This window comes from Argopecten irradians, chromosome 14, assembly GCF_041381155.1.
Source record: "Argopecten irradians isolate NY chromosome 14, Ai_NY, whole genome shotgun sequence".
NCBI lineage: Eukaryota > Metazoa > Mollusca > Bivalvia > Pectinida > Pectinidae > Argopecten > Argopecten irradians.
This window is the reverse complement of record NC_091147.1, coordinates 19894899-19920989: the sequence shown is the minus strand read 5'-3', so window position 1 is coordinate 19920989 and position 26091 is coordinate 19894899. Positions and strand designations below refer to the sequence as shown.

Sequence of the window (26091 nt, the reverse complement as noted above, 5' to 3'; positions counted from 1 at the left end):
TCGTTGCATTAATGTGATATTTATATAAGATTGTGATATACCAACGGCTTGAGATATTAGCATAACAAATGTGGCGATAAAACACTCCTCTAAAGTCCTGTTATTTTCAATATTTTTGTTTCCATCCGCTCAGCTGACGCAGTTTATTTGACATGGTAATTTGATTCACACGATTGTTCAATAAGTCGTTGTTTCCGTACACCTTGCTAATTACCTTTCTCCTTTCCAATGTGTTCGTTGTTACATATGCTTGGCTTGAGGATGATTTGACTTGCACAATCTTAAACTTTTCGCACTCTTTTGTGATTCTACAGTAACTGCTTAAACAATGTCACCACTGAAATGAATGAGATTAAGATGAATACATGTATAATTTTTAAGATTTAACCAAACGCATATAATATATAATTAAAGGTATACAATACAGTGTACGGTTTAATGATTCAGTATGTAGCTTTAAAGGTTAGGACCCTGATATACGCATCTAGCTGTCAAAAATAGATAAATATATATATATGTATATACAATATGCAGATGTACTTATCTTTAAATCAATAAATCTTTGTTTGGTTTTCTTGAAAGTTGACTGGATAAATTATTCATTAAGTAACCTGTTTTCAAAATGCTCGTACAAGAAATTAATATTTTTGTTGTCTTATGTGATCCTTTCGATGGCTAATGCATAGTAAACATTAACATTACTTTAATCATACTTTGTGATTGTAGTACATGTAGCTATCCAGATCCCCGTTTCGTTTTTTTATCCATTGCTATAAAGCCGCCTGCCTAATATGCTCACTTTCTCAAAACGCCAAGTAGTTAGTTGCATCGCATTTTGCCCTGTGTATGAAGATCATTTGGTAATAAAAAACATTTTACTTTGTCCAACGGGTGGTCTTTATAGACAGGTTTGACTATATATCGTCCAGAACATCAAATGCAGTGTAGTTTGTTATGTGATATTAAGGGACTTTCTGAGATGTCCGACACAGCTTTCAAAAAATAAAGTTCACCTCAATCTGAACTGAACATCCACTATACTAAAGCATGTTGAATATAAAACAGAAGAAAGAATCAATGCTCATGTTTTAATATCAAATTTACTCTGTACCCATAACCGAGTAAAAATGTAAATTACATGTTCTTTCAATCATATCACAAATTGTTAAAGATATCATAATTATTAGAAATTCATTGTTTACTATATACATTGTATCATTTTACTCACGTATTATCATGCGATTAACAATAATTAAATATAATTTGTATAATGCTGCTCTTGTGAAACAAATTAAAAAAAAAATACTAGAAATTATATCGACTATCAATAACAAAATACAAGCCATGGTGATGTTGTATGTTCGTAATACGAATTAACTATGAAAAATTCGGTTCTAAAATCCAGGAAACTTAGCATAAACCAGTCATGTTATATTAGTAGTATTTTCCTTAACCAAATGAAAGTAGCTCTGGTTATCAGAAAGACTGGCGATTACCAAAATAATGTATTTACTTCCAAATAATAAAGGAGATCCTTAAAAAATATACCAAATAAATGCATTTTTTATGTTTAAACATAGACATACATGTATATTATAATCATTAATGGCATCCTGAGAAGCATGGAAACCATGTCATTTTACAAACTTTCGGTGAATGTTACAATATGGAAGCCCTCTAATTATTTGACATATAATTAATCATTAATTAACTATAGTCCTCTCAAACTATGTTTAAGCTAGACAATTTCGGTTAAATGTGCCAACCATTCTATGATGTTGGGATGTTGGTGCGTCTATGCTAACATAATCTAAATAACAAAAGTTAAGTATGTAAGCAATTACTCTATAGCTGATGGTCATAGGACCTATTAACGACATTATTTCAAATCTGACTTGTCTAGATCTTCTCTCCATGAAATAACAAGAATAACTAGATGATTGAGGACACGATTCCGATTTATTCCAGATAAGAATATTTTCTTTTTCTGCAAAATGTCAATGAGCCATGTACGAAACGAGGAATACAATGACAAAATACTTATTGATGTATTCGGTATCTGATCTATCAATCGGATCCCCTCGGAGAAATGTCCGGTAATCTTCGGAAATATATATTTCCGAAGATTCACGGAAATTACTCCGAGATGTCGCGATTGCTGATCTATCTGACGGAGTAAAATGAAGGTAGGTAACACTGATAGATCTGAATGGCCTTCTGCGCCGGGTGGATTGTGGCGGGGATTGGTATAGTAATTTTCATAAAGTGGAAATGTTATCGTAAAAGGGAAAATATATCAATATCGTTTGCTCATACAAAAAATGTACTTCATGATATTGTGCTAAAAGTAATGAACTTAATATTGCAGACTTTACTTTAAAACCTCACGATGACTTTATAGACTTCGAGTTACCGAGATTTGAATGTCATTCAAAACCATATAAGTAGTCTTATCATAACAAAGGCCAAGTTATATCAACCTTCCTAACTTCAAGCGATTCATTAACTTAAAATTATCCTTAGAAAAGCATTACAGAAGTTAATAAGTCAAAAAAAAAAGAAACTTTCCTTAACTTCTGTAATGCTTTTTTAAGGAGAATTTTAAACTGAGGAATTTTTCAAAAACCTCGGTACGACGGAGATGACTTTGTGCGTATTTCAAAGTGAACAGGAAAAATAACGAGACGGGAACGAAATCACAACGCAATTAAAATGGACGGGAGATATTTTGGAAATGTGAACAATATATTGGACTCAAGTATGTGATATACATATGTATTTGAAAACTTTGTTTGATAGATAGAAACACCGTGTATATGAAATACTAAAGACACTCAGCATAATTTTAACTTAAAAACGAGAATATTTTTTCATATAAAATTGTAAATATTATTTTCCATGAAAATGAGCATAAACTTCCGTATAAAAATATTAAAATTTGTTAATTACAGCATACATGTACAATCATAACAATTATTTTGTTGATTGCTGGCGACCATGCCAATTTTGTACTATATGCATAAACATTCACAGGTCTATTATATTCCACCATGGATTTTATGCATACCATTTCTTCTCTCATCGAATGCATACAGAGTAAGGCACTATAATTATATTATCATGTCCAGGGGTTGAGTGCAAATTTAAAGATCAGGTGTCATATCAAGGTGAGGCACATGTTCTGACATCAGCAGGTTGGTCCCGTATTAACTGGAGCTGGTAAATCCCATCTCTTCCAGAATGCCTTTTGGCTCCTCAGATTCCTGCAGCAGAATAAAACAAATGTTTAGTCCTTTATATTGCCATAGTAACATATTTCATGTAATCACAGAATGCGGTAGTAACATTAACAGTAAGATAGCATACTGGTAGACAAACATCATTGAATAAAACAAATGTAGTCATGCCAACAAAAGCGATTTAAAATATGCATTGGTGATTATGTTTCATAATAGAATGAAGGCATTTTCTAAGGTGCATGTAATTACGATACATAAATCCATATCTTTAAAGTGTCCATGGGATTATTTTGTTTTGTAAACACATATGCATTATGTGAATTGTTCAGATAATCATAGTAAAATATTGAAAGTACAGCGAAATTGAATTTCAGGAGATAACTGATCCTCCAGGAATAACAAATGTTGTAACGCTATTTAAAATGTAAAGCCTATTATAGTTTTAAAGAACATTATATGACAAAAAAGACTCATTTATAAAGTAAAATCTATAAAATTCTACACATTTTCTTCCTTTATTTGTAATTTAAGTATGTGCTACCAAATGGTATCATTTGTTACCCACAATGCTCATCAAAATGAAATTTTTTATTGTTAGAAATGGTGATTAATGTATTGAATACTTTTTTGGTGATTCAAAGGAAAATCAAATAAAGGAATGTCAAACAGATTAACGCTAATTGTAATGATGAACCTGGCAAAATATCCTGGAACAAAGAATAAACGTGGAGAACCAAAACAGGTTATTTACAACGGAGTTAACTTTAACTTTATCTTTATGTAAGGCAGAGATCGCTGCACTTATAAATAGATATACGTAGAGAAGGGATACCTCACATTAGGTTAACAATGATGCAATACGGAAAGACGAACAGACACAGAGATTATGAGAGAGTGAGTCAAACATAAGATAGTGAGTTGATTATGTACATGTATGAGCAAAAAGCCTGACGATAATAGAGTTGGGCATCACCAAAGCAGAGTATGATACGTACACAGTATGCATGTTTAAACATGGAGCAAGGAAGTATTAGCAAAATATGATAGAATTAATAGCATAATACAAAAACGTTTTAATTATATATAAGTTTTACGAAATTAAAATATTCTTTTCGAGATTTTCTTTTTCATACATATATTTACTTTAATACATCCTTGTTCCAAAAATCATATACATTTATTCTAACGCCCATTTACTATGTATTAGAAGATAGTCTACCTTCCACACATAGTTTCTATATTAATTCTGAAATTAATGTTAGAATTATAAGTACTGAATATCATTCGTCTAACGGACGAGTTTTGGTGCAACCAACACACTCCAATTAACAGTGTTTTAATATCTTATAGTAAGAAATTGTTTCTTTATGTATGGCTATGGCGTTTCCCTATGGTTTAAAAATGTCACAGCAACCATTCAGTAATTTTTCACTGGAAGACCATGAGTTCAAATTTTGTCGAAATGGTCTAAATAAGGAAAAATTAGTAATGGATGGGCGGACTATTCAGTTTTGATATAGATAGAGACCGACTGAGGAGATCATCCAGAAATACCTTTCGATATTATCCGTAGTCTTTTTGTTCTATAATTGTGTGACCGTCCATGCCATGTTATTTTGTTTGTTCTCTTTGTGTCCTACTTCTGATAAATAGGATATATTACCTCGAACACTTGACAGTAGCTTTGTCCCCAGTGTTGTTATGTCTTTGCCCCATATTAACCACTTCAATTACGATATTTACAATCGTGTTCGTGCGCGCACAAATATGTTCGCATTCGTTGTCGGAGCAAATGTCGGATCATGAACAATGCTAAATGCATAGTGAAAAGCGTCATCAGCGTGAATCGTAAGTTGTTAGGCATAAAAATCATGGTTCTGGTTTTAAATCCTCTGCAACAGACTAATTAGCCTGTATATGTGATTTTCCTATTCCATCAAGTGTCACCCATCACTGCACCTGATATTTCACAAAATCATTCAGGTGTGGGTTGAATAAAGAAGTGTGGCAATTGCGTTTCCAACAGCTGACCTATGCACATTTTCGATGAAGTCTGTTACCGTGTTATTGAAAAAGCGAGAGACTTTCATGGATTGCAATGTAGAATAGAATATAGAATAGAAAAGTTATTTCCTAGTTGACAAAAGTGTCATTTATGATATTTATAAAGAGTTTAAATTGCTGATGCATTTTTTGTTACACGGATAGGCTTTATCTATCAATTATCATACACGACCTAACCACTTTACAGTTCGTGTAACAAAACGTAGAGGACAAAAGAATGGGAGTAATTGTTTTTGATTTTTGTGAACAGGTAGTTAATGAAATTATCACTGCATCTTCAATTAATGCTAGATATCATTTCTACGACGACAAACGCCATGAACGGTCGACCAGTAATGATAATATGAAACCATCAGGAGAGTTGGGAAAATACTATAAAATTGAAGAAAGAATTGAAGACAGAATGTAAGAGTAGAAGATTTTATACCAAGACAAAGTAGTCGTCTATCTTAACTCTAGAAAGAAACATTTTAGTAAAAAAATACAACTGTTTTAAGAGTGATTTTCGTGAAACAACTTAAAACTCTTATACAGATGTGTGAAGTGTTTCCAGTCACAGTTAACCTGGGGTTATTTTGGATATCGTCCCTTCAGTTTGTCTAGCGTCACTACTGTAGTAACATGCATTAGTGGTCGATATGAGAACGTCAACTGGCTATATAGATTAACACAGAAATACTCACCGGTAGTATCAGTTTGTGTGGCATAAATCTGTTATAGTGTATAGGAAATCATTAGTTCGAATAAAATGTTTCTCAAAATAATTCCAATAGTTTTAATTAATGTTTTTTTTCCTATGAAATCATTTATTCGAATATAACGTTCATCAGGACTTAAATTAGTGTGGTTTCTATGCAACCTATAATTCGAATATACTTTCCGCCAAAATAAATAAAATAAAATTACTCTTTGTCATTGTATTGGTATGTTTGTAAGAAAACTACTTCAAAATGTGTCGAATAGTTGTAGGGCAATATTTTTCTTTTCTTATTTTGTTATGAAAGTAAGGATAGGTATTACTTGTTGTTAACCAAGTTAATAGTGAAAATTGTAAATTGTGATAAAACTACGTAATTTCCTTACTGATATACTTTATAATAACAAGATCAGATAACTCTTTCTTCACCACTGACGAATGACATTATTTTACTCTATGAATAAACAGGAGTAAACGAATTACTGTAGTAATGTTCTTGAATTACTACCATTGAAAAGTTTGAGCTTATTCTACTTCACGATAAAAATATCATAAATTGTGGTCCGAAAAAGCAGCCCCGACACTATGCCCTTTATATAATTCAGTACCAATTTCGCTTGTACCAAAGGCAAAATAAATTATTCTGCACTATTTTTTTTTTGTTACGTAACATATATTTACACAAGTAAACAGCAATTATTGCTCAAAATAATGAGTATTGTTTATGATCTGTCGGGTGTATCTTTATAATAACAAGATCAGATAACTCTTTCTTCACCACTGACGAATGACATTATTTTACTCTATGAATAAACAGGAGTAAACGAATTACTGTAGTAATGTTCTTGAATTACTACCATTGAAAAGTTTGAGCTTATTCTACTTCACGATAAAAATATCATAAATTGTGGTCCGAAAAAGCAGCCCCGACACTATGCCCTTTATATAATTCAGTACCAATTTCGCTTGTACCAAAGGCAAAATAAATTATTCTGCACTATTTTTTTTGTGTTACGTAGACATATATTTACACAAGTAAACAGCAATTATTGCTCAAATAATGAGTATTGTTTATGATCTGTCGGCGGTGGATAATTTTGTATATTATTGTTAACTCTACTTCCAATATCTAATATCTAATCTCTCTGGCTCGTTGTTGAGGCTTAATTAATTAAGAATGTCATATAAGGACAAAGTACAAGATATGAAATTAATGTTTTGCGTGTGGTATTCGACTGTCTCTTGGTAACAGTGCAAACTTACGGTAGACAAAAAGGTGGACAGTGCGAAATGTTAATTGGTTAGTTTTTTTTTGATTAGATTAACGTCCTATTAACAGTTAGTGTAGTTCATGCACTGACTCCCATATATACAGTGTGTTAAGTGCGTACGGATGTTAGGGAGACTACGGTATGTTCGTGATGTGAATCTTTGCAACAGTGGAATATTTGTCTTTTTATAGTGCTATCCCGCTGAAGCATCCTACCATGTACAGAACAAGTACATCTCACCCGATCACATTATACTGACAACCGTCAAAGAGCAAACTGGTCGTCCCACTCCCTATTTGCTGAGCGCTCAGCAGGAGCATACACTACCACTTTTACAGACTATTTCTCTCAGTGAGAAAATCAGAAATAAAAACTCCAATCTATAGATGCGAAGTGTGAAAATAACAAACCAAATATAATATAATCTTGTTTTTTTTTTCCTTGAGGAAACTGTGCTATTTGAATGTGAAGACTGGTAAAAGTTTGTCAAATGACGTTTGAGTTATATTTCACTTCATTTCTATTTCAGCTTTTGGTTGGAGACACTGAAGAGAATATTCCCTACAGTAATCTGATGACATGTCAACCGCGCTAGGTAAATTTTGCATTAGAGTTTATTAATATTTTGATGTTATTTTCAAATCAGTCATTGGTGCGAGAGTGACATAGCCATTCGGTTTGACAATGTCTTCGAAATGCTGACTTAGTCAGCAAACCATGATAGGTTGCTTTGTACCGATATATATTTCCCATTTGAAAACTTGAAACCATCCAAAAACAAGCCAAGGGTTAAATACATCTCCACATATTTATTGATAAGATTTCTTACCACAAGAAAATTCAACAGCACGAGTTATAAATAAGCAAACTTATTCTTACAGGGTTAATTAAAGCTATTGATAAATACAACGTTACTTCTAGCACTTTTAGAGGGATATCAACAGCGATAGAAACACGATCTTTACAGACGGATATAGGAAGGTAATTTTGCATGTTTGTGTTGGAATTCATAACGAGTCAAGCTGATATATATATATACATATATTATAATATTAGAAGTAAATACATCACTGTTGTAACGTGCTTTTCAGTCCACTAGAATGTGAAGGCGTTTCAATATAGTTATTTGATTTCATAGGTCAATATCTGACAGAAATATGCGACACAAGGTCTCATATCTGTACGATCGTTATAATTTATTCGCGAGTCTTAAAGTTTGCGGAAATAAACTTGACCGCTAATTATAATACGTATACATGTATAGCGAAATTTACCACCACGCGAATTAAAGCAAATATATACAGTAATTAATGGTAGAGGTGCTTACATTTTAATCTCTATAGTCGTTTTATCTGATTTCACACTACCAAAACAGTTACATATTTACATGTATATATTATCCATTGTTGTACTGTATGTCACATAAAGACTACACATGGCTTATCGCCATCGATAACAAATGTCAGAAGCATTAGTCTTTACAACAACACATTAACATATAGTAAAATTACTAATGATAAATTACATTACTTATGGTATAGTAATTACTGCGATTTTCGCGATTCAATTTTGAATTTGGAACTCATCATAATTTTGAGAAGCCACTATCTCTGTTACAACAGGTTTAAAATGTGTCAATCAGTATTTTGTAGTTGTCTTTGAAAATCTTACAAAATCGTTGATCTGAAAGTTTGTTAAAAAAAAAACATCAAGAAAATCGCAATTTAAATCGCAATTCGAAACACCAAAAAAATTCCTAATTACATGTATACATCAGGATATGGATAGTTCACGATAAAAACCCACACATAGCACATTTATAACCAATACCGACAGACCATTAAAGTCCGATGCAATCCCATTAAATCGTAATCTCATTAGTTTTGAAACACATCAAACCTATCACATATTCCTCATAGAGAGTTATTACTTAAATACAACAGCTTTCATCACTAAGCACACACTCTTGTTACTACGTCAAACTAATACATTTGAAACAAAAATGTTCATGAAGCACAATACGTTTGTATGGCGTATCTATAAGGATATTTCCAAAAGAGAAAAATCATTATTTAATTTGAAAATACTGTAAACCAACTTATTTTCGAGTGCGATTAATTTTGCGTATTTCGCGATCGATAAGAATTCACGAAAATGAATCATCGTGAAAACGTGCCAACTACAAGTCAGAACATGAGAACTTTAAACTGTCGCAAAATAAAATCGTCATTGAAAAACCATTAGGTATGAAAATAAAGACGCAAAAGAAAAAAAGTTGGTTTACGGTATATCTAATGAATTTTTTATACTAATTCAAAAATAGAAAATTATACAACTGAAATGTATCCTACATTTTTTGGGAATAAACGCAGAGAATATTAACATCATTCATTTGTTTTAACCGGTATAATCATACGGTCGAGGAAAAATGTTGATTGAAAAGTTGTATTGTTCAAAGCAGAAATATGCAAGAAAACACCAGTTACCATACAGTAATTTTGATAACTAGTTAAATACAGTAACAATTGCCCTGGAATGTCTGACAAAATGAATAAAATAAATAAGCCATTTAAGCATCATACAATAAGCACAATTGAAATCTTTGATAAAACTTTGTTATGGTTGATGTTCCTCAAGAAACACTATTTTATGATTTTAATTTTGTTTTATTCCCATCTTTCCGAAATATACCAACTCGCTCTCCAATGCTTGCCTTATATGAAGTGTTTTACACTGACCTATGCGACATTTTGGAGTTGTTGTTTTTTTACAATTTTTTTTTATGAATTTGAATTGTTTTGGAATATTTGAATGATTAAGGATTTTCAAAACATTTAGGACATTTTGGAAAAGTACTTGCAAAACGGCCTAAATTTAGCTCAATCCGTATCACTGTATAAGCAAGAATATCTTCATTGTTTAAGATGAATTTGGATAATATCAGAAGTGAGAATGTCTGATGATCCTGTGAACTACATTCATCATGGCATCTATAAAGTTTTTACCAACAAATATCAATTGTTACACACTATCCGGAATGTCAAAAAAAATGTCTTAAGGAATGTGTAGCGTAGTGTATGTCAGAAAAAACCCATACAAAGTAAATTATAAACAAAAATTTAAATTCTTGGAAGATATTCTTCTTTAACATTTCTTTGGTTCTTGAACACGTGCATATTAATTTTCTTCATTTTCATTTGAGTTTCACAAACAAATGTAGTTAAAGATTATCAAAAGAAAACACCAAACACTAATCTGGATGTTAAGAATATTCTTTTGTATAACCTACAAAAACAAGAAGGTCTACTTTATTTTTTATAAATTCATAGAGGAACTTTTAAAATATCTTTTTCAAAAGTGGAAAAAAATCCATATTATTGGTAAAAAATTCATTATTTATATTATCACTGCCGATACATTTTTCTTATATGGTAATTTAAGTATGGCATGAATATGTAGTGATTCCTCTGCTTAATAAGCTCATGTTTTTTTTCAAAATCAAATATTGTTGTTTTCCTCTCATTACAGTTAAAAAGAAGAAAATGATAATATTATTACAAAAGCTGCTATTTATCAATTCTGACTAAAACCTAAAGAAAAAAATCATTCCCATTGACAACCACGAAGACATAAAAAACAATATTACTGAATAATAAGTCATATTTGTTCTTATGGATGTAGCTCTTTTGGCTATTGAAACATGCCCATGCGCATTCATCCAAGGCCATGGTCCTCGAAAAATCCTTGTGGGGTCTCCTCCTATGGAAAAAGAAAACGAGGCATAACATTGTATTAATTATCATATCATGGTATATTGTCTTCATGCAACATGCTACATCAGTTCTTATGTTATAGCTTATTTACAGGTTGATAATTCATACTTCTAGCAAATCATGCCAACTTGCCCCACCACCCGCTTGGAAGGGTACCCGATTTTTTGATAATGCGCAAAAAAAAACAAAAACAAAAAAAATTGTCGATGGTATGAGAATCAAGATTAAGACTTATATTTTGATATGGTTTTACATGATAAGTAAATTTTGTATCTACTTTTAGCGATTTTTCCTTTGGATTTACATCGTAACTCTCTTTCATATGAGACAAAATGGTTAATTGCTCATATTAATAATCAAATTTGTGTGCTTTTTGACTCAGTGGTGTTAAAAATAGGTACAAATGTTACTTATATCTGAGGAAGCACAAATTCTTAGACCGTAAGTATCAGTGTCCTACAATATCAAGGTCATAAGGACGTTTTTCAAATCTTATGTCATGACCTTGTTTATCACATGTTAAAGATACACCTACATCTGCGGAAAAAAAAAGTGTCACCAAAATTTTAATATTTAACTATCACTGAAAATTTCCGTGTGTGGAGTAATAATGTGACCGAAGTACTTTCGTTGTTTGGAGTTTCCAAAGTGCTTCGTGTGTAGAGATATCCATGGTTAACCTATGGGATAGTGATTTCAGGAACATTAAAAAAATCATTTGTTGTTTCTATATTCACTGTTCAACAACAATGAGAGTTTTAACAGACATTTCATGTACACATGTAATACAGCTGAACAGTTGAAATAAATCTTTATTTCGACTGATCAGAGATATTTTTCTGTTTATAGTACTTGGTCTGTTGTTAACACCATCAATTGTAAAATGAAGGTATATTGCGGTCATTATGTAATGTACAGACATCTGTTACCCTGTTGGGATATAAGTCACATAATTCTGCACCTGTTGCTAATTATCGCCTTAAGCCATATCAGTTATGTAACAGCTTGTCCAACCAGAATTTTATCAGCGGTTATGTATCTCTATTGCATTGCAGGTGGTCTCAGAATTGTTTTAGCATTTGGTGAGTTTACATGAAGAAGATCACATATTTGATATTACTCAACATTGGCTAGTTTACCGTCGTAATCAACAAGCAAATTGCGTATAATGGGTTTAAAATACAGCTTTTAATTAATAGAGAATTAATAAGATTGATTTTTCCTTCAGATTAGAAGAAACGTTTATGATTTCAGAAATGGGGATTGAATACACTGCTTAAGTTATCAATATTTTCATAAGTTCATAGAAATATATAAGTTATATATAAGTAGCCTCTGAAACCAATGAACAGCACACCAATCTTTATCATGCTTAACAGTATCTTCTCGATATAACTATATTGAATTATGAATAAGTTGAGCTTTTGAGAGAGAATTTAGCAGGTTGTATATGACATTAACTGTGTGAGCAGAAAAAATATATGTGTTTTAATATATAAAGATTTACAAAATATAACCAGTACCGACAGAGTCCAATGATGTGTGTCTATAGACAGGTGCTTATACTGTGATGGAAAATAAACAATCATTACCAGTACTGTGCTTCAACATATATAGGTACACATGCATGCAATGCTCTTGAATTTGACAACCTTTCTTGAATTAGTCTTCAGTCGTCATTAGCATGATGGTAGGTGGTAAAGGCTATAACGTTGTCATAGTGATGATACTGTGACCTTAACTTATGGCAGTCAAGCATGAAAAATCATTGTGACCTTAACCTATGGCAGTCCAGCAATAAAACTTATTGTGACATTGACCTATGGCAGTCAAGCATAAAAAATCACTGTGATCTTCACCTATGGCAGTCAAGCATGAAAACTTATTGTGACCTTGACCTATGGCAACCTAGCATGAAAAATTTATAGTGAGATTGACCTTGACAGCCAAGCATAAACATTTTCATAGGAACTTTAAAATATGATATATATAATTAATTTTCATTTGTTTTCATACTAAATCCACTTTCTGATAGTCAGATTCTTTTCCTTCATATACTATGAAGAAAAAAATCTGAGAATGGCACGAAAACCCGACGTTATCATGACGTCACAATAGAGATGTCGACGTTGCGTATTGATTTAGAACAAAATTTAATATATGATATATATAATTAATTTTCATTTGTTTTCATACTAAATCCGATTTTCTGATAGTCAGATTCTTTTCCTTCATATACTATGAAGAAAAAAATCTGAGAATGGCACAAAAACCCGACGTTATCATGATGTCACAATAGAGATGTCGACGTTGCGTATTGATTTAGAAAAAAATCCTTTGGATAAACAATGGTATCGTACGTTTAAACATGTTTTTTGTTATCAAGTAGTCTGGAAAATTAATTATAAGCATTGATGTCACTATTTTTTAACTTCATCGGGTTATGAAATAAAAATTTTTTGCAAATTTTTGTGAGTTATGCGGATTCACAGTTTGCAAACAAAATTTCTTTCAAACCCTGATGAAGTTAAAAATAGTGACATCTATGCTTAAATAACAATTCAAATGACAAAGTTCTGTTGGAAAAATAAGAAGAACTGGAAAAATAAGAAGAACGAGAAAAGTCTGTGTAAAAGTATTGCCTTCAAAGGTCAAAATGTTACATTATTTTCTTAATTTGCCTATATCTGATATAGGCAAATTGAGGAAGTCCTCTGAAAACTTTACGAAATTTTTTTATTGCTTAAGCATTGATTGGCATTTTATCTAAAATAAGGTAAGGTTGCAGCTATGTATGCTGCTACTTATAATTGGCAAAAATGTATTTTCCTAAAGGAATCAAAGCCAATATATTTTTTTTCATATTGCAGTATTATACCACTATTTATGCATCTATATTAGTTTGGGAAATTTAAGTAGGTCATGGATTGGTTAGAAAAGTAATTATCTCATGCAACCTAATGATGTAAAAATAATATCTGTTCGTAAGTGAAGAAAAAACATAAAAAAAATAATGAATAAATCCCAAAAAAGAATAGTGCTGTTGTTACAGATTTGCATAAAATGAGCTTCTGAATATAAGTGCAGGCTTCAAAATAGATAAACACTGTACATATAGTTGCTATTATTCATGGGGGATTCAATTTTGCAAACTAAAGTTTTAAAGTTAATTTCTGTAAACTTAAAATAACATGAACAAAATGGAAAGAATGATAAGCAAGATAACCTGTATGGCTTATTACTAAGGAATTGAAAATTGCACAAACTTTTCTGCTCATAAATAATTATCAAAGAGGAGATTGTGAAATCCCTCACTCCCTCTAAATTATACAGTACTTCTCTACTTAAGATTACATAACTGTGTGATTAATTCAGAAGGAAGTGTAAAATTAACAAAACATTTAAAACAGTGCATGCAATCTCTAATAAAAAGTAAAATACAGATTATTTCATGTCAATATTCATAAAGCAAATTAGACTAAAATCATCAAAGCTCAATCTAATATGATAAAGATATTTTAAAACTAATCTAGGATAACTACAATAAGGCATGCACATGACAATAAATTTAAGCTACAATAAATCACTGACAATGTAAATCATCATCGACATCCATGTACACCATGCAACATAGAACTGACAACAAAATAAAAGTGCTTTTCTTATCACAAATAAAAATTGCATTTGACTTAATAAGTGTCCTGGGCTGTATAAACAAAACAGAAATAAAGATTGGCTGGACGTTGGTCAAAGTCATGAAAATATTATCATGTGAAAATGATGTCCTAAAGTGTCTAGTCAACAGTACAGGAACTTGGCCCTGTGATGGCTAAAATAAAAGGAGTTACAGGACTAAAGATGTGCAGAAAAGACCGGGGCACTTGTTGAGTCAGAAAAGACCGGGGCACTTGTTGAGTCAAATACAGCTATAACATAAGAATCCAGTTACTGTGAAAAGAAAAATCTTATGTTTAAACAAGGCAATCAAATGTTAAAACAAAAATAACATAACAGTTCTCAGAACTGAATATGATGTGCCCAAAACCGTCAGCTATAAATTGATAAGTACTAGCTACCAATCGGAAAATTACTATTTATCTATATGTTCTTAATTATCTGTGCATTCATAACATGACATTTTCAAAAACCACAAAGCAGATTAGCTTTCCTTGAGATATTGAAAACAGATTTAAGATGATTTCATTGTTATCTAAACAAGTGTAGATCCCTTAAGCTTCCACTCCAAACAGTAGAAAAATGAGAACGGTTTATAATACCAGGTAACACATGTTTATTTTGAAGTAGTATTTCAAGTATCCAATTTTTTTTTTTTTTTTTTTTTTGCTTTTCCTAATAAAATATTGTGGAATATTACTATGGTACAATTCCACAGGTAAATAGGTTACAGAGTTAACATCATAAGCTATGACGACATTAATTTATGTAGGGATATAATTATACACTATAACAAGTCAATACAGAATTATGAAAATTGCTGTGTCTCATGAATTCAAAATCATTTCTCTTTAGAGAGTCCACCATTTTAAACCATTTTTCTTCATGTGACATACAGGACAATAATTTTCAAAGGATAACATACAAATACATGTATATGTAAATATCATTGGATCATTTGACAACCAGTAGCCAATAAACTACCTAGATTGTATATTCCCATATATTGCCAATGGATGACCTAAACTGAGTCATGTGATGCAAGGTAGAAGGAACTTGACTCATTGACATCAATAGATATTCTTGAATAATTAAATTTGGTTGAAGCATGCTTTTAATTGGTTAAATCTTTTTTCATACACCAAAAAAAATGCACGTTTTGATTATGTCATAAAAAAAATGGCCAGGTCCCCACAAAGTGCTTCTCATAACTAATATCTAATTATATCCACTGAACAATTTCACAAGCCAAAACCATGAAAATGGTATGAAATGATATAATGATAAGGTGTTAGGAGTAGAAAATGTGAAAATGATGCGAAGGTTAATTTTTAACAGATATTCTGTATGTCTCAGATATGGTCGACGTCAAAATCATTGCGCCATACAAAACTATTCTTTTTCTATGTAAATCTTATTTTTGAGATTTTTTTTATACAGATTTGTATGATGAAATTTTGAGAATTTAAATTATAAGGATTGAAGATGATAATAATTTACTCAATTGCTGTACCAGACCAAAACCCAATGTGCACTCACTCATAAAATTGGTTTTGTGAAGTGCAATTTGGTTTACGGTTTATGCATCAATCTTTAGACCATCCATTATTAGACCAATTTATTCTTTTTAATCCTTTGTTATTTCATGTGATGTCCATGTCAGAAAATTGATGATCTTTGCTAAATAAGTGTAAGACATGATAAAGGGAGCCAATTGCCCAATTATATGGATAATCTTGATTGAGTCATGCAAAGTACAGTACGTAGAAACCAATGGTTTATCTCGATTAAGTCATGTGGTGTACAATATTATATCAACAAAGTCATGTGATAGACAATAGGATCAAACATTGCAATAATCATGTTTCAACATTTTTCGATTAAATTTCTTATTTCCATTATACTACCTTTTATATATGTTATGAAACCTGATGTACTGTATAATAGGCAATGTAGTTAAATTGAACAGATTACTAAATATCAATATATGAGGGCAAACTTTTATATTTATTAAGTCAGCATCGCAAGTTATAACAAGAGGCCCAGAGGGCCTGTATCGCTCACCTGGTTTGTAATGCCAAGTTATGTTCTGAAATACAGGTTCATTGTTTCTTTTCTGAAGGACTTTAATATTAACCTCTAAATCCCCTATTGGCCCACCCCTCCTGCCCCCGGGGGGTCTGAGCCAACATTTATAGAAGTTGTGGCCAAATTTGGTTACATTCCATGCAGAACTCTATGACTAGTAGCAATTTAAAGGATTTACCTCTATTTCCCCTATTGGGCCCCGCCCCTCCTGCCCCCCAGGACCAGAGCCAAAATGTATACAAACTCAGTTCTTATTCTCCCAAGGATATTTCTGGCCAAATTTGGTTACATTCCATGCAGAGCACTATGACTAGTAGCGATTTAAAGGATTTACCTATATTTCCCCTATTGGGCCCCACCCCTCCTGCCCCGGGGGGTCTGAGCCAACATTTATAGAAGTTGTGGCCAACTTTGGTTACATTCCATGCAGAACTCTATGACTAGTAGCGATTTAAAGGATTTATCTATATTTCCCCTATTGGGCCCTGCCCCTCCTGCCCCCAGGACCAGAGCCAATATTTATACAAACTCAGTTCTTATTCTCCCAAGGATATTTCTGGTCAAATTTGGTTACATTCCATGCAGAACACTATGACTAGTAGCGATTTAAAGGATTTACCTATATTTCCCCTATTGGGCCCCACCCCTCCTGCCCCCGTGGGACCAGAGCCAAAATTTGTACAAGTTCTGTTCCCTTTTCCCCAAGGATGTTTGTGGCCAATTTGGTTACATTCCATTCAGAACTCTAGGACAAGTAGCGATTTAAAGGATTTACCTCCATTTCCCCTATTGGGCCCTGCCCCTCCTGCCCCTGGGGGATCAGAGCCAAAATTTATACAAGTCCTGTTCCCCTTCCCCCAAGGATGTTTGTGGCCAAATTTGGTTACAATCCATGTAGATCTCTATGACTAGTAGCAATTTAAAGGATTTACCTCTATTTCCCCTATTGGGCCCGCCCCTCCTGCCCCCGGGGGGTCAGAGCCAAAATTTATACAAGTTCTGTTCCCCTTCCCCCAAGGATGTTTGTGGGCCAAATTTGGTTACAATTCATGTAGAACTCTATGACTAGTAGCGATTTAAAGGATTTACCTCTATTTCCCCTATTGGGCCCCGCCCCTCCTGCCCCCGCGGGACCAGAGCCAAAATTTGTACAAGTTCTGTTCCCCCTCACCCAAGGATGTTTCTGGCCAAATCTGGTTACATTCCATGCAGAACTCTATGACTAGTAGCGATTTAAAGGAAATGTTGACGGACGGACAGACGGACGGACGGACGGACGACGGACGCCGCGCCATGACATAAGCTCACCGGCCCTTTGGGCCAGGTGAGCTAATAAAGCAGATAATTTGTTTAAGACTGTCATTCACCAATACAGTAGATTTGATAACATTAACATTCATTTGTACCAGCCATGGCCGGATGGACAATCAGGCAAGTATGATGAACAATGCATATTGTGATAACAGAACCACATGTCACCAAAACTGAATACAATGAAGAGGTGTATCCGTGTACTACAGCGGTTATCATCACATTATTCTTGGACACAGGAACATGCACCAGACAAGGTCAACATCCAGTGTCCAGGCTACAAACTGACCAGGGACTGACCAGGGACTGACCAACACTGTCGTAACATCACTTATTACAACCAGGCAACAAAATCACTACACATGCATCAAAACAACATTATAATTATGTACCTACATGTATGTGCAACATTATTTCTTTCAAAATCTATAATTCTTACATTTTTCTATCAAAATCTACAATTCTTACATTTTTTTCTATCGTAAAGACGGTTACATTTAATATGCCTTTATAAACAAACAGTTTTTTGTAGTTATAACAAATCTCTCATCAATTCAATACTTTGATCTGGTAAAAGATTTTTACTGACCTATCTGTCTGCTTTAAAAAATTCCTTGAAATTAGTTATGAAAGATCGTGACAATATTTTCTAATGGCAACCCCAGGATTGGTCACCTGGTCAGTGTGTTTCCGTGGACAGACAATGTCTGGAGAGAGAGTTAGAAACAAATTAACAACCAATCACAATGAAGTACTGTAGCTACCCAGGAGTGCTCTCCCCTTCCTCATCCGCTAACATAATCCATACTCTTGAAGAGCGTTTTCAAGTGCCTCATCCTGATTCAAAAGAAAATAGTTAGAATATCCCAAAGTCAGCCAATCTTTTTTGTGATTTGTTCATTGACAGAGCAGAATTAATCAAACAGATTAATTTTACTTCATGTCTGCTATATATCAGCTATGACCTTTTAAGTTTGTGCCAGATTTGTGATGGAGTGTGTAGAGTTCCAAGAGAAAAAAAACCCATCAACCTAGAATCATTACCAGTCAACAGTCCCCTATATTTGAATGACCCATTTCTAAAAGGCATGTGCTAGAATGGAAGACATCTTAAACGTGTGACCACCTATAAATCATGATTGCCGCTGTGAAGGTGACATAGATTTCTAAATGAATTAAGATGTATGACAATGAAATATAATCGTTTATACCAATTAGTGATGTGATTGCATGCTGAAAAATATTTCATTCCCATCAAAAGACTCAAAACATCTAGAAAAGTGTTGTAATAATGTCAAAGGGAAGTTTTCATGGTTAACTAATCTAGCATTGCCTTCTATAATACAACAGAACATAATTGACTATGTCTCTGAACCTAACTAACAGTGTATATAGGTATATGTATTGAACTGATGTAATAGACACACCACTGTCTTTTTGTTTCTTCATTAATCTTTTTTATTCATAGTAGTGCTGCAACGATAAACCGTAGGACAATATATTATGGTATAAACTACACGGTTCGGTTCACAGCATTTTTTTTCTTATTTCACAGTGCGCCCCACCAATTTCTGGATCGGGCGAAATCTGTAATTTTTCAGCGGTTACGAGTATTTTCCTACAAACATGGCGGTGCTTACGCCCCGAAACACTATAGAATTAAAAGAACATCCAGCAACTTTAAAATCACAAATATGGAAGCATTTTGTATTCCGAATTATTGAAGAAGGGGTAAAATCAATAGTGAAAGAATAAAATATTTCACTTTTTGACCGAATAATTAGTTAATAAATATCGTGATCATTATGTATTAAATCGGGGGAGAAGCGTATCGTTGCAGCACTAGTTCATAGTTGGCTAATTGGCACCACATACAAAGATCAATCAGCTTAAAGATTTCCATACTGGGAACAACTGTATGAGGTGAAAGTATACATGTTTTATGAGGTAACGGTATATTTGTGTTTTAAGTTTTATAGCTGTAACCTCTCACCAATATTAAAGTGTTATCTTACTGAATCATAATGCCGAGTGAACCCTCCAATAGGATTTTCAATCATTTACATTGGAAATGCTTCAAGTGAAACAGCTGTCCCACTTCTAAAATACTAAGTACTTAACATAAATATTAGATTAGGATATTCTCACTGTGGATTTCATAGCAGTAGTAGTTGCCATCCCTATATCTATAACTATATAAATATATTTAAGCTGAAGTACTAAAGCTATACATTGTGTAAAAACTGACTACAAATGAAAAGTGGTTATATAAAGAACCAAACTCATTAAAACTATTATCAGTGGTGAGAGCTGTGAGAGAAATTGACATGTCAATCATCACTGGAGAATAGTTCTCTATTGGAAACGATACGAAATGTACTTTGTCAGAGAATATGGTTAAAAGCACTGTGATTTTGTGTAACTTTATTTGACAAAACATAACATTACTTTTCTCTTTATTTTCATTTAATTTTTTTATTACATTTGTCTTTTATTCAATTTTTTTAAAAACCTTATTTCCTGTTTTTCTCAAAACGTTGTTTAATCATATTGTTAATGAACACTGTTTTCTATATTTGTCCTAAAATAGATTCATAGACCATTTTTTCAATTGTCTGAAAATATATATTCACTATTGACGTTGGATTAAAATTTGCTCCAACCTACATGTACATTTCAGTCAATGCTGAGGAGAATAAGGACATCCCACCACTAATAATGTTAAAACTGAACACACATAGAACTCTTACATCTTAACTGGTACATGCATACAATTACAATTATCACACTCTACATGCAAACTGATGGTGTGCAGCTATAATAAAGAATTGTGTTTACATGTGTGCATGTGTACGAAAATACATCAATGTAGTGTTTAACTGTTTATCTTAAGTTAAAACCATAATGCGCATGGTATTTCGTGTAAAAGAATAATTCATTTTCATTTTCACAACGATTATCTGTATTAGTAAAGATTGAAGCAATATGTTGTTAAGTGATTGTGAAATTATCTTCTTTTACATGTAACGACAGGTAATTTTCTCCCTCATTTTTTTTTCAAAATATTGTTTGAAAAACCTTACACAGAAGATATGTAACATTCACCTGGAAACATAATATCTCTCTAAATCAATACACATTGAAAAGTTAAATGTCCTCAAACGCTCTGGTCACCTTTAGATCAAGTTTACTATTATGTAATACTGTGAAACCATGCCAGGGTAACACAGATGGTATCAAGTTCCAAAAAAATTCTCCTTATTTCATTATAGAAGGCCTAGATCATCTCTTTCCTCGCAGTTGATTTGATTATGGTGGACATTTCTGAGAAAGCTACACACTTATTGGAATAATTCTGATTCTCTAGAAACTATCTTACGCCACATAATTGGTTTCATACATGTATGTGCATGTACCTTATATTTGTGGTTATGTAGGCATTCAAAGTTTAGAAATAAATTATGTCTTGACATACAGTATATGGCCTAATGAGGGTTTTGCATATTTTCAAGTTACTCTTTTAATTCCACATGAAAAGTCACTTTCATCAATTTATCATACATGTACTAACATTTGCATATATATTCATAATCCAACTCCAGCAGTAGAAGTTGTAATCAAATTGTTTAGTGCAAAATTAATTTTGAACAAGTTAGTGCAAAGACGAAATCATGCATTCAAAATAAATTCTCTATCAAAGACAATTAGCACAATTATATTTTTGGCTGAAAGTTTCAAGAGCGAATTCGAAACATATTGAAAAATAATTACCACTAAAATATGTACACTTACAGTATCTAGTGTCTGTAAATGTCTATTTTATAAAGTGTCAGAATCACTGCGCCCCACCCCAAACAACTACAAATTGTCAATATTTGACCAACTGGTTGTCTAATAAAGAAGAAGAATCATAAAAGTAACCTGAAGTAAATCATCTTGTCCTCATTAGATCATACACTGTATAATTTTTTGATTGTCTGTGCTGATTTTCTTTGTTAGAATGCCTGTATATAAGTATAAGAAGAGTATTTACCTCCTGAAGTAGATCTTGTGCTGCTATCGCCTTCAGAACGTTCTTCTTACTAGTATCCTGAACTTCTCCTCCTAATAGTAACTCGTCCAACATGAAATAGGCTTTCTCAAAATTAAATATGATATCTAGTTCACACACCTGTAAAAGAACCAGTTTAAAGATTGAGTCAGTTTATTAATGAAAATTAAATTTTAATGGCTCAGTGACAGAAATCAAAATCCATTTTAAAACTCTTTGCAAGCTTATTGACTAAGTCAAAATTTATTCAACTTACAGATAATTCATATGGATCCAATACCAGTCCTTCAAATTAATTAACTTGATATTGGATGAGTAAAAACTTTAAATTTTTTCATTTCCTGCAAAACCTTATAATATTCAAAAAGGAACATAAGACAAAGATGTACAATTTTGTAAATTTTCATGATGTATGTTAAAGTTGACAAATAAGCCTAAATGACCTTTTAGAAAACTAACCTCTGATCATGATATCACTCCTTTTTACTTAGATCCAATTACATACTTACACTTCCAAAGTATTTATCAAGTAACTCAACATATCGGTGGATAACTTCTAGAGTGAGGAGTTCATTGTCTCCAGGCTCAATAGCACAGCAAAAGTATAAACTAGCATATCTGGAAAAACAGAAATGAATTAATTAATAAATGAATTTATTAATGAATGAATGAATGAATGAATGAATGAATGAATGAATAGAGAAATGTAGATTTTAAAAACATATTAAGGTCTTTTACAGCATTAAAAATAAAGAAATTAATGATGCATTTGTCAACATTATCAATTTGCTTTAAAGTTTAAGTTCATCAAACAAAAAGGTGCTTGACTCTTCACATATCCCCTGAATATAGAAACCTCATTATGATGCATTGCTGAAGAGTTACACAGCTTGAATTTGTATTTATACCTTTTATAGACAATTTTCAGATCTTTCCACTCTAGAAAGCTGCACATTTTAGGTTTCCGTGCCAACACCAAAGTGATAAGCTCTCTTGTGATCTTCTTCTTAGCTTTGTCGGTGTGGGCTGTGTACCATTTCTGCAAGCGCAGCTTCCCTTGCCGACTAAATAAGAGCATAAACTGCATCTACAATGAAAATGTAATAGATGATCAATTAATGATTTATTAAGGTTTTAAATATTAATTAAAATCATCCAATGATGATTCAGTTATAAAGATTGTAAGGGTCTAACCATCTTATGATAATACATAATTTCAGGACATGTTGAACATTGTAATAAATGATAATTAACTTGTATTTCAGATGCCAGCCTTAGTGATCGGATACAAAATATTTGGGTAATTGGAGTCAATGAGTCCTTTTGATGCGCCAGTGAAAGCTAGAATTGTTACTTCAATATGGGATAATTTATAGCCCGTTACAAGATCTGAAGAGCAACTGTAGATTTCATTGTAGAGTCTTGAAAATAAGCAAAAAGGACAAGCACTGAGCAGATAAGAAGGTTAAGATTATATATATACTTGTAATGAAATGAATTGTAAGTCTAATATTGTATGTATCTGTCTGGGTTAAAACAAACAATTTCTACAAAAATACAACAGTTAATGATTATAACTTATAAATATAGAAGTATTCAGACAACTTCGGTTAGTTTATTAGTAATGTTAATAACATATTCATATTTCTACTACCAAAACAACAAAAAGTCTAATTCTAAAACAATCAACCTACATTTGTTGCACATAAAGTGTCTCAACGATAATCTAAGATGTAGCACTATTCCACCAAATCTGATTGTAGTCTCTCTTTCTGAAAAGTCTTTAATACTGGACAAGAAAAGAAAAATACAAAAAATACAATTAAGAGAGGTTTTCTTGATTAAGGAAGGCTATGTATATACATGGGAGACAGGATTAGGATAAAAAACATACAAAAGAATTTGTTGAATTTGTTGTATTTATTTGAATTTTTATATAGCCACCAACAATCAAAAATATATATATAAATCATTTAGTAAACACAATTATCCCAAGCACTCTTAATTAGGTTTAGCAAAATTATTAAGATTAACAGAAATTCTGAATATTCTGAATATAAATATAAATCCATTGTTGTATCATATTTTAGTAGATATATTTTTTCAAAAATGTGCCTGTGATGAAAAGTTTCTTTAAGTAGCTATTATTGTCCAGATGCTTACATATTGTAAAGCAAAATGAAGCAAAAATTCAAAAATGTGAAAATGGTATAAGCGGGATTGAGGAGATTGCAATTTTGAGCTACTTTATCATTAAAGAACTAATGAAATCTTTTTGTTAAAATTAGAAATTATCTGTATAATGTTGAAGAAATCCTCTTTGTATGCTTGTTAGCACATGTATGCAGATATTTCCAAAGGGACAGTGTTAATTCTTTATGTAGTATTACACTGTATACTTAAATGGGTGGAGAAAAAAACCCTGCAAGATCTAGTTTATTTTTTAACATGAACACTAGACAGATGATCATGATATGCTACATGAAACTGCATGGTTGCAAAAGAGATCAATCATCAGCTCAACATCAATTGAATATTTGTTTTTTATTCTATACCTTTAAAGCCTTTTCCTATGTTAGATTTAATGATCAAGGTCTTGGCACCCCCTCCAGCCTAATCATGTCAATTGAAACATGTTTGGTCTTGGCCTAAGCACCAAATTAAATCAGACATCATCATATCATCCCATTAGCAGTCATATGCAAAATCTGTTGACCTTTACTTTCTAATTGGTCAATCAAATTGCTACTTCCAAATATCTTGATGGGGACGAAAATGTTTGCAGACTTATCAGAATAGTTTTCGTGTATCTAGTCTTTTCGCCCAAATATAGTTATATACACACATGGATATAATTGCTGTGACAAAATGTCCTTTTTAGTGTATGTATACGTAGACAGATGGAGAAATTGCGTTTGAACTAAGTACAGGGAGCACAATAAAGGTGATCACTAAACGTGACAGAGTGTTGTACATTTATGTCTGATCCTCTAGGAAACAAAATGAGAAAACGATCCGTTATTTCAATCAGATTTGATGCTCTGCAGCATGCATATTTAGGCCTAGCTACCATTTGTAAACTACAGCGCGTTGTGATATTTCAGCTAATCTTGATCTAGGCTACATTACATCACTTTTGTAATGAGGATACATGCTGTTGTCCCACGATATAAAAAGGCAGGTGTCAGTCTTCAGATATTGTGCAACATACAATTTACCGGTTACCGATAGTTGATGTAAGTGGTGCTCTAATTGTTCCTCTAGTAGGCAACTTACCATTTTCGTTTATTGGACTAACTTCTCCTTTGATTAAAATAATTATTCAGCGTTTGAAAAAATCAAACCCTGTAATTTATGTCGTCGCTTTACATTTCTCTGCCAACACCTCTCTTTCCAGCGTCTCGTTTCCGGTTGTGCACATGTGTTTTACGTCATCAAATTTTGACTTCCGGTACGAAACTAGTGACGTTTTAAACAAAACAAATGAATACACATGCTTGCATAATTTTTCTAAAAATACACACACTTGTGGACAGGCCGGTCTATATCTATATTTCAGCTGTATTTCGCACTCATATCGTTTAGTGCACGGACAATGTGACATTTAAACGGTCTCTTTGCAAATGAACTCAAGAGTAGGACGTTAACGGTATTTATAAGCTCTTTATACAATAATTATTTTTCGTCTGCATCTGTTCACATGATCACATTAGTTTAGTTAGTTGCAGACCTTGAACTATCGGTTTGACCACTGGGGTTTGTAAAGATAGCTTAATGAAAATTGAAAATAACTCATGGCCAGGGTCGAAATCAATAAACATATGTACTTATATAAATAGACTCTGCTGCAGCTGGCCTTTACAGTAGTGATTTACCTAAAGTTGATCTGGAACAAAATTAAAATCTGCTTGTACATGTATAT

General features: G+C 32.5%; 1 protein-coding gene across 6 annotated transcripts; it reads right to left on the bottom strand.

Moving 5' to 3' along the window:
- Positions 1–1074: 1074 nt before the first annotated feature.
- Positions 1075–25605, bottom strand: LOC138306878 (AP-1 complex subunit sigma-2). 6 transcript variants are annotated; one of them, XM_069247391.1, is made up of 6 exons: positions 25446–25605; positions 23864–23958; positions 23078–23256; positions 22679–22787; positions 22152–22289; positions 1075–3263 (listed from the first exon to the last, which is right to left on the bottom strand). In XM_069247391.1, the coding sequence occupies exons 3-6, from the start codon at positions 23254–23256 to the stop codon at positions 3207–3209; spliced, it is 483 nt and encodes a 160-aa protein (XP_069103492.1). In that variant the 5' UTR covers positions 23864–23958; positions 25446–25605; the 3' UTR covers positions 1075–3206. The 6 variants fall into 6 exon arrangements, with proteins under 6 accessions (XP_069103492.1, XP_069103496.1, XP_069103497.1 ...); XM_069247395.1 differs by lacking the exon at positions 23864–23958 and adding an exon at positions 18883–18955 and having other exon boundaries at positions 25446–25604; XM_069247396.1 differs by lacking the exon at positions 23864–23958 and adding an exon at positions 5987–6014 and having other exon boundaries at positions 25446–25604.
- Positions 25606–26091: the final 486 nt, after the last annotated feature.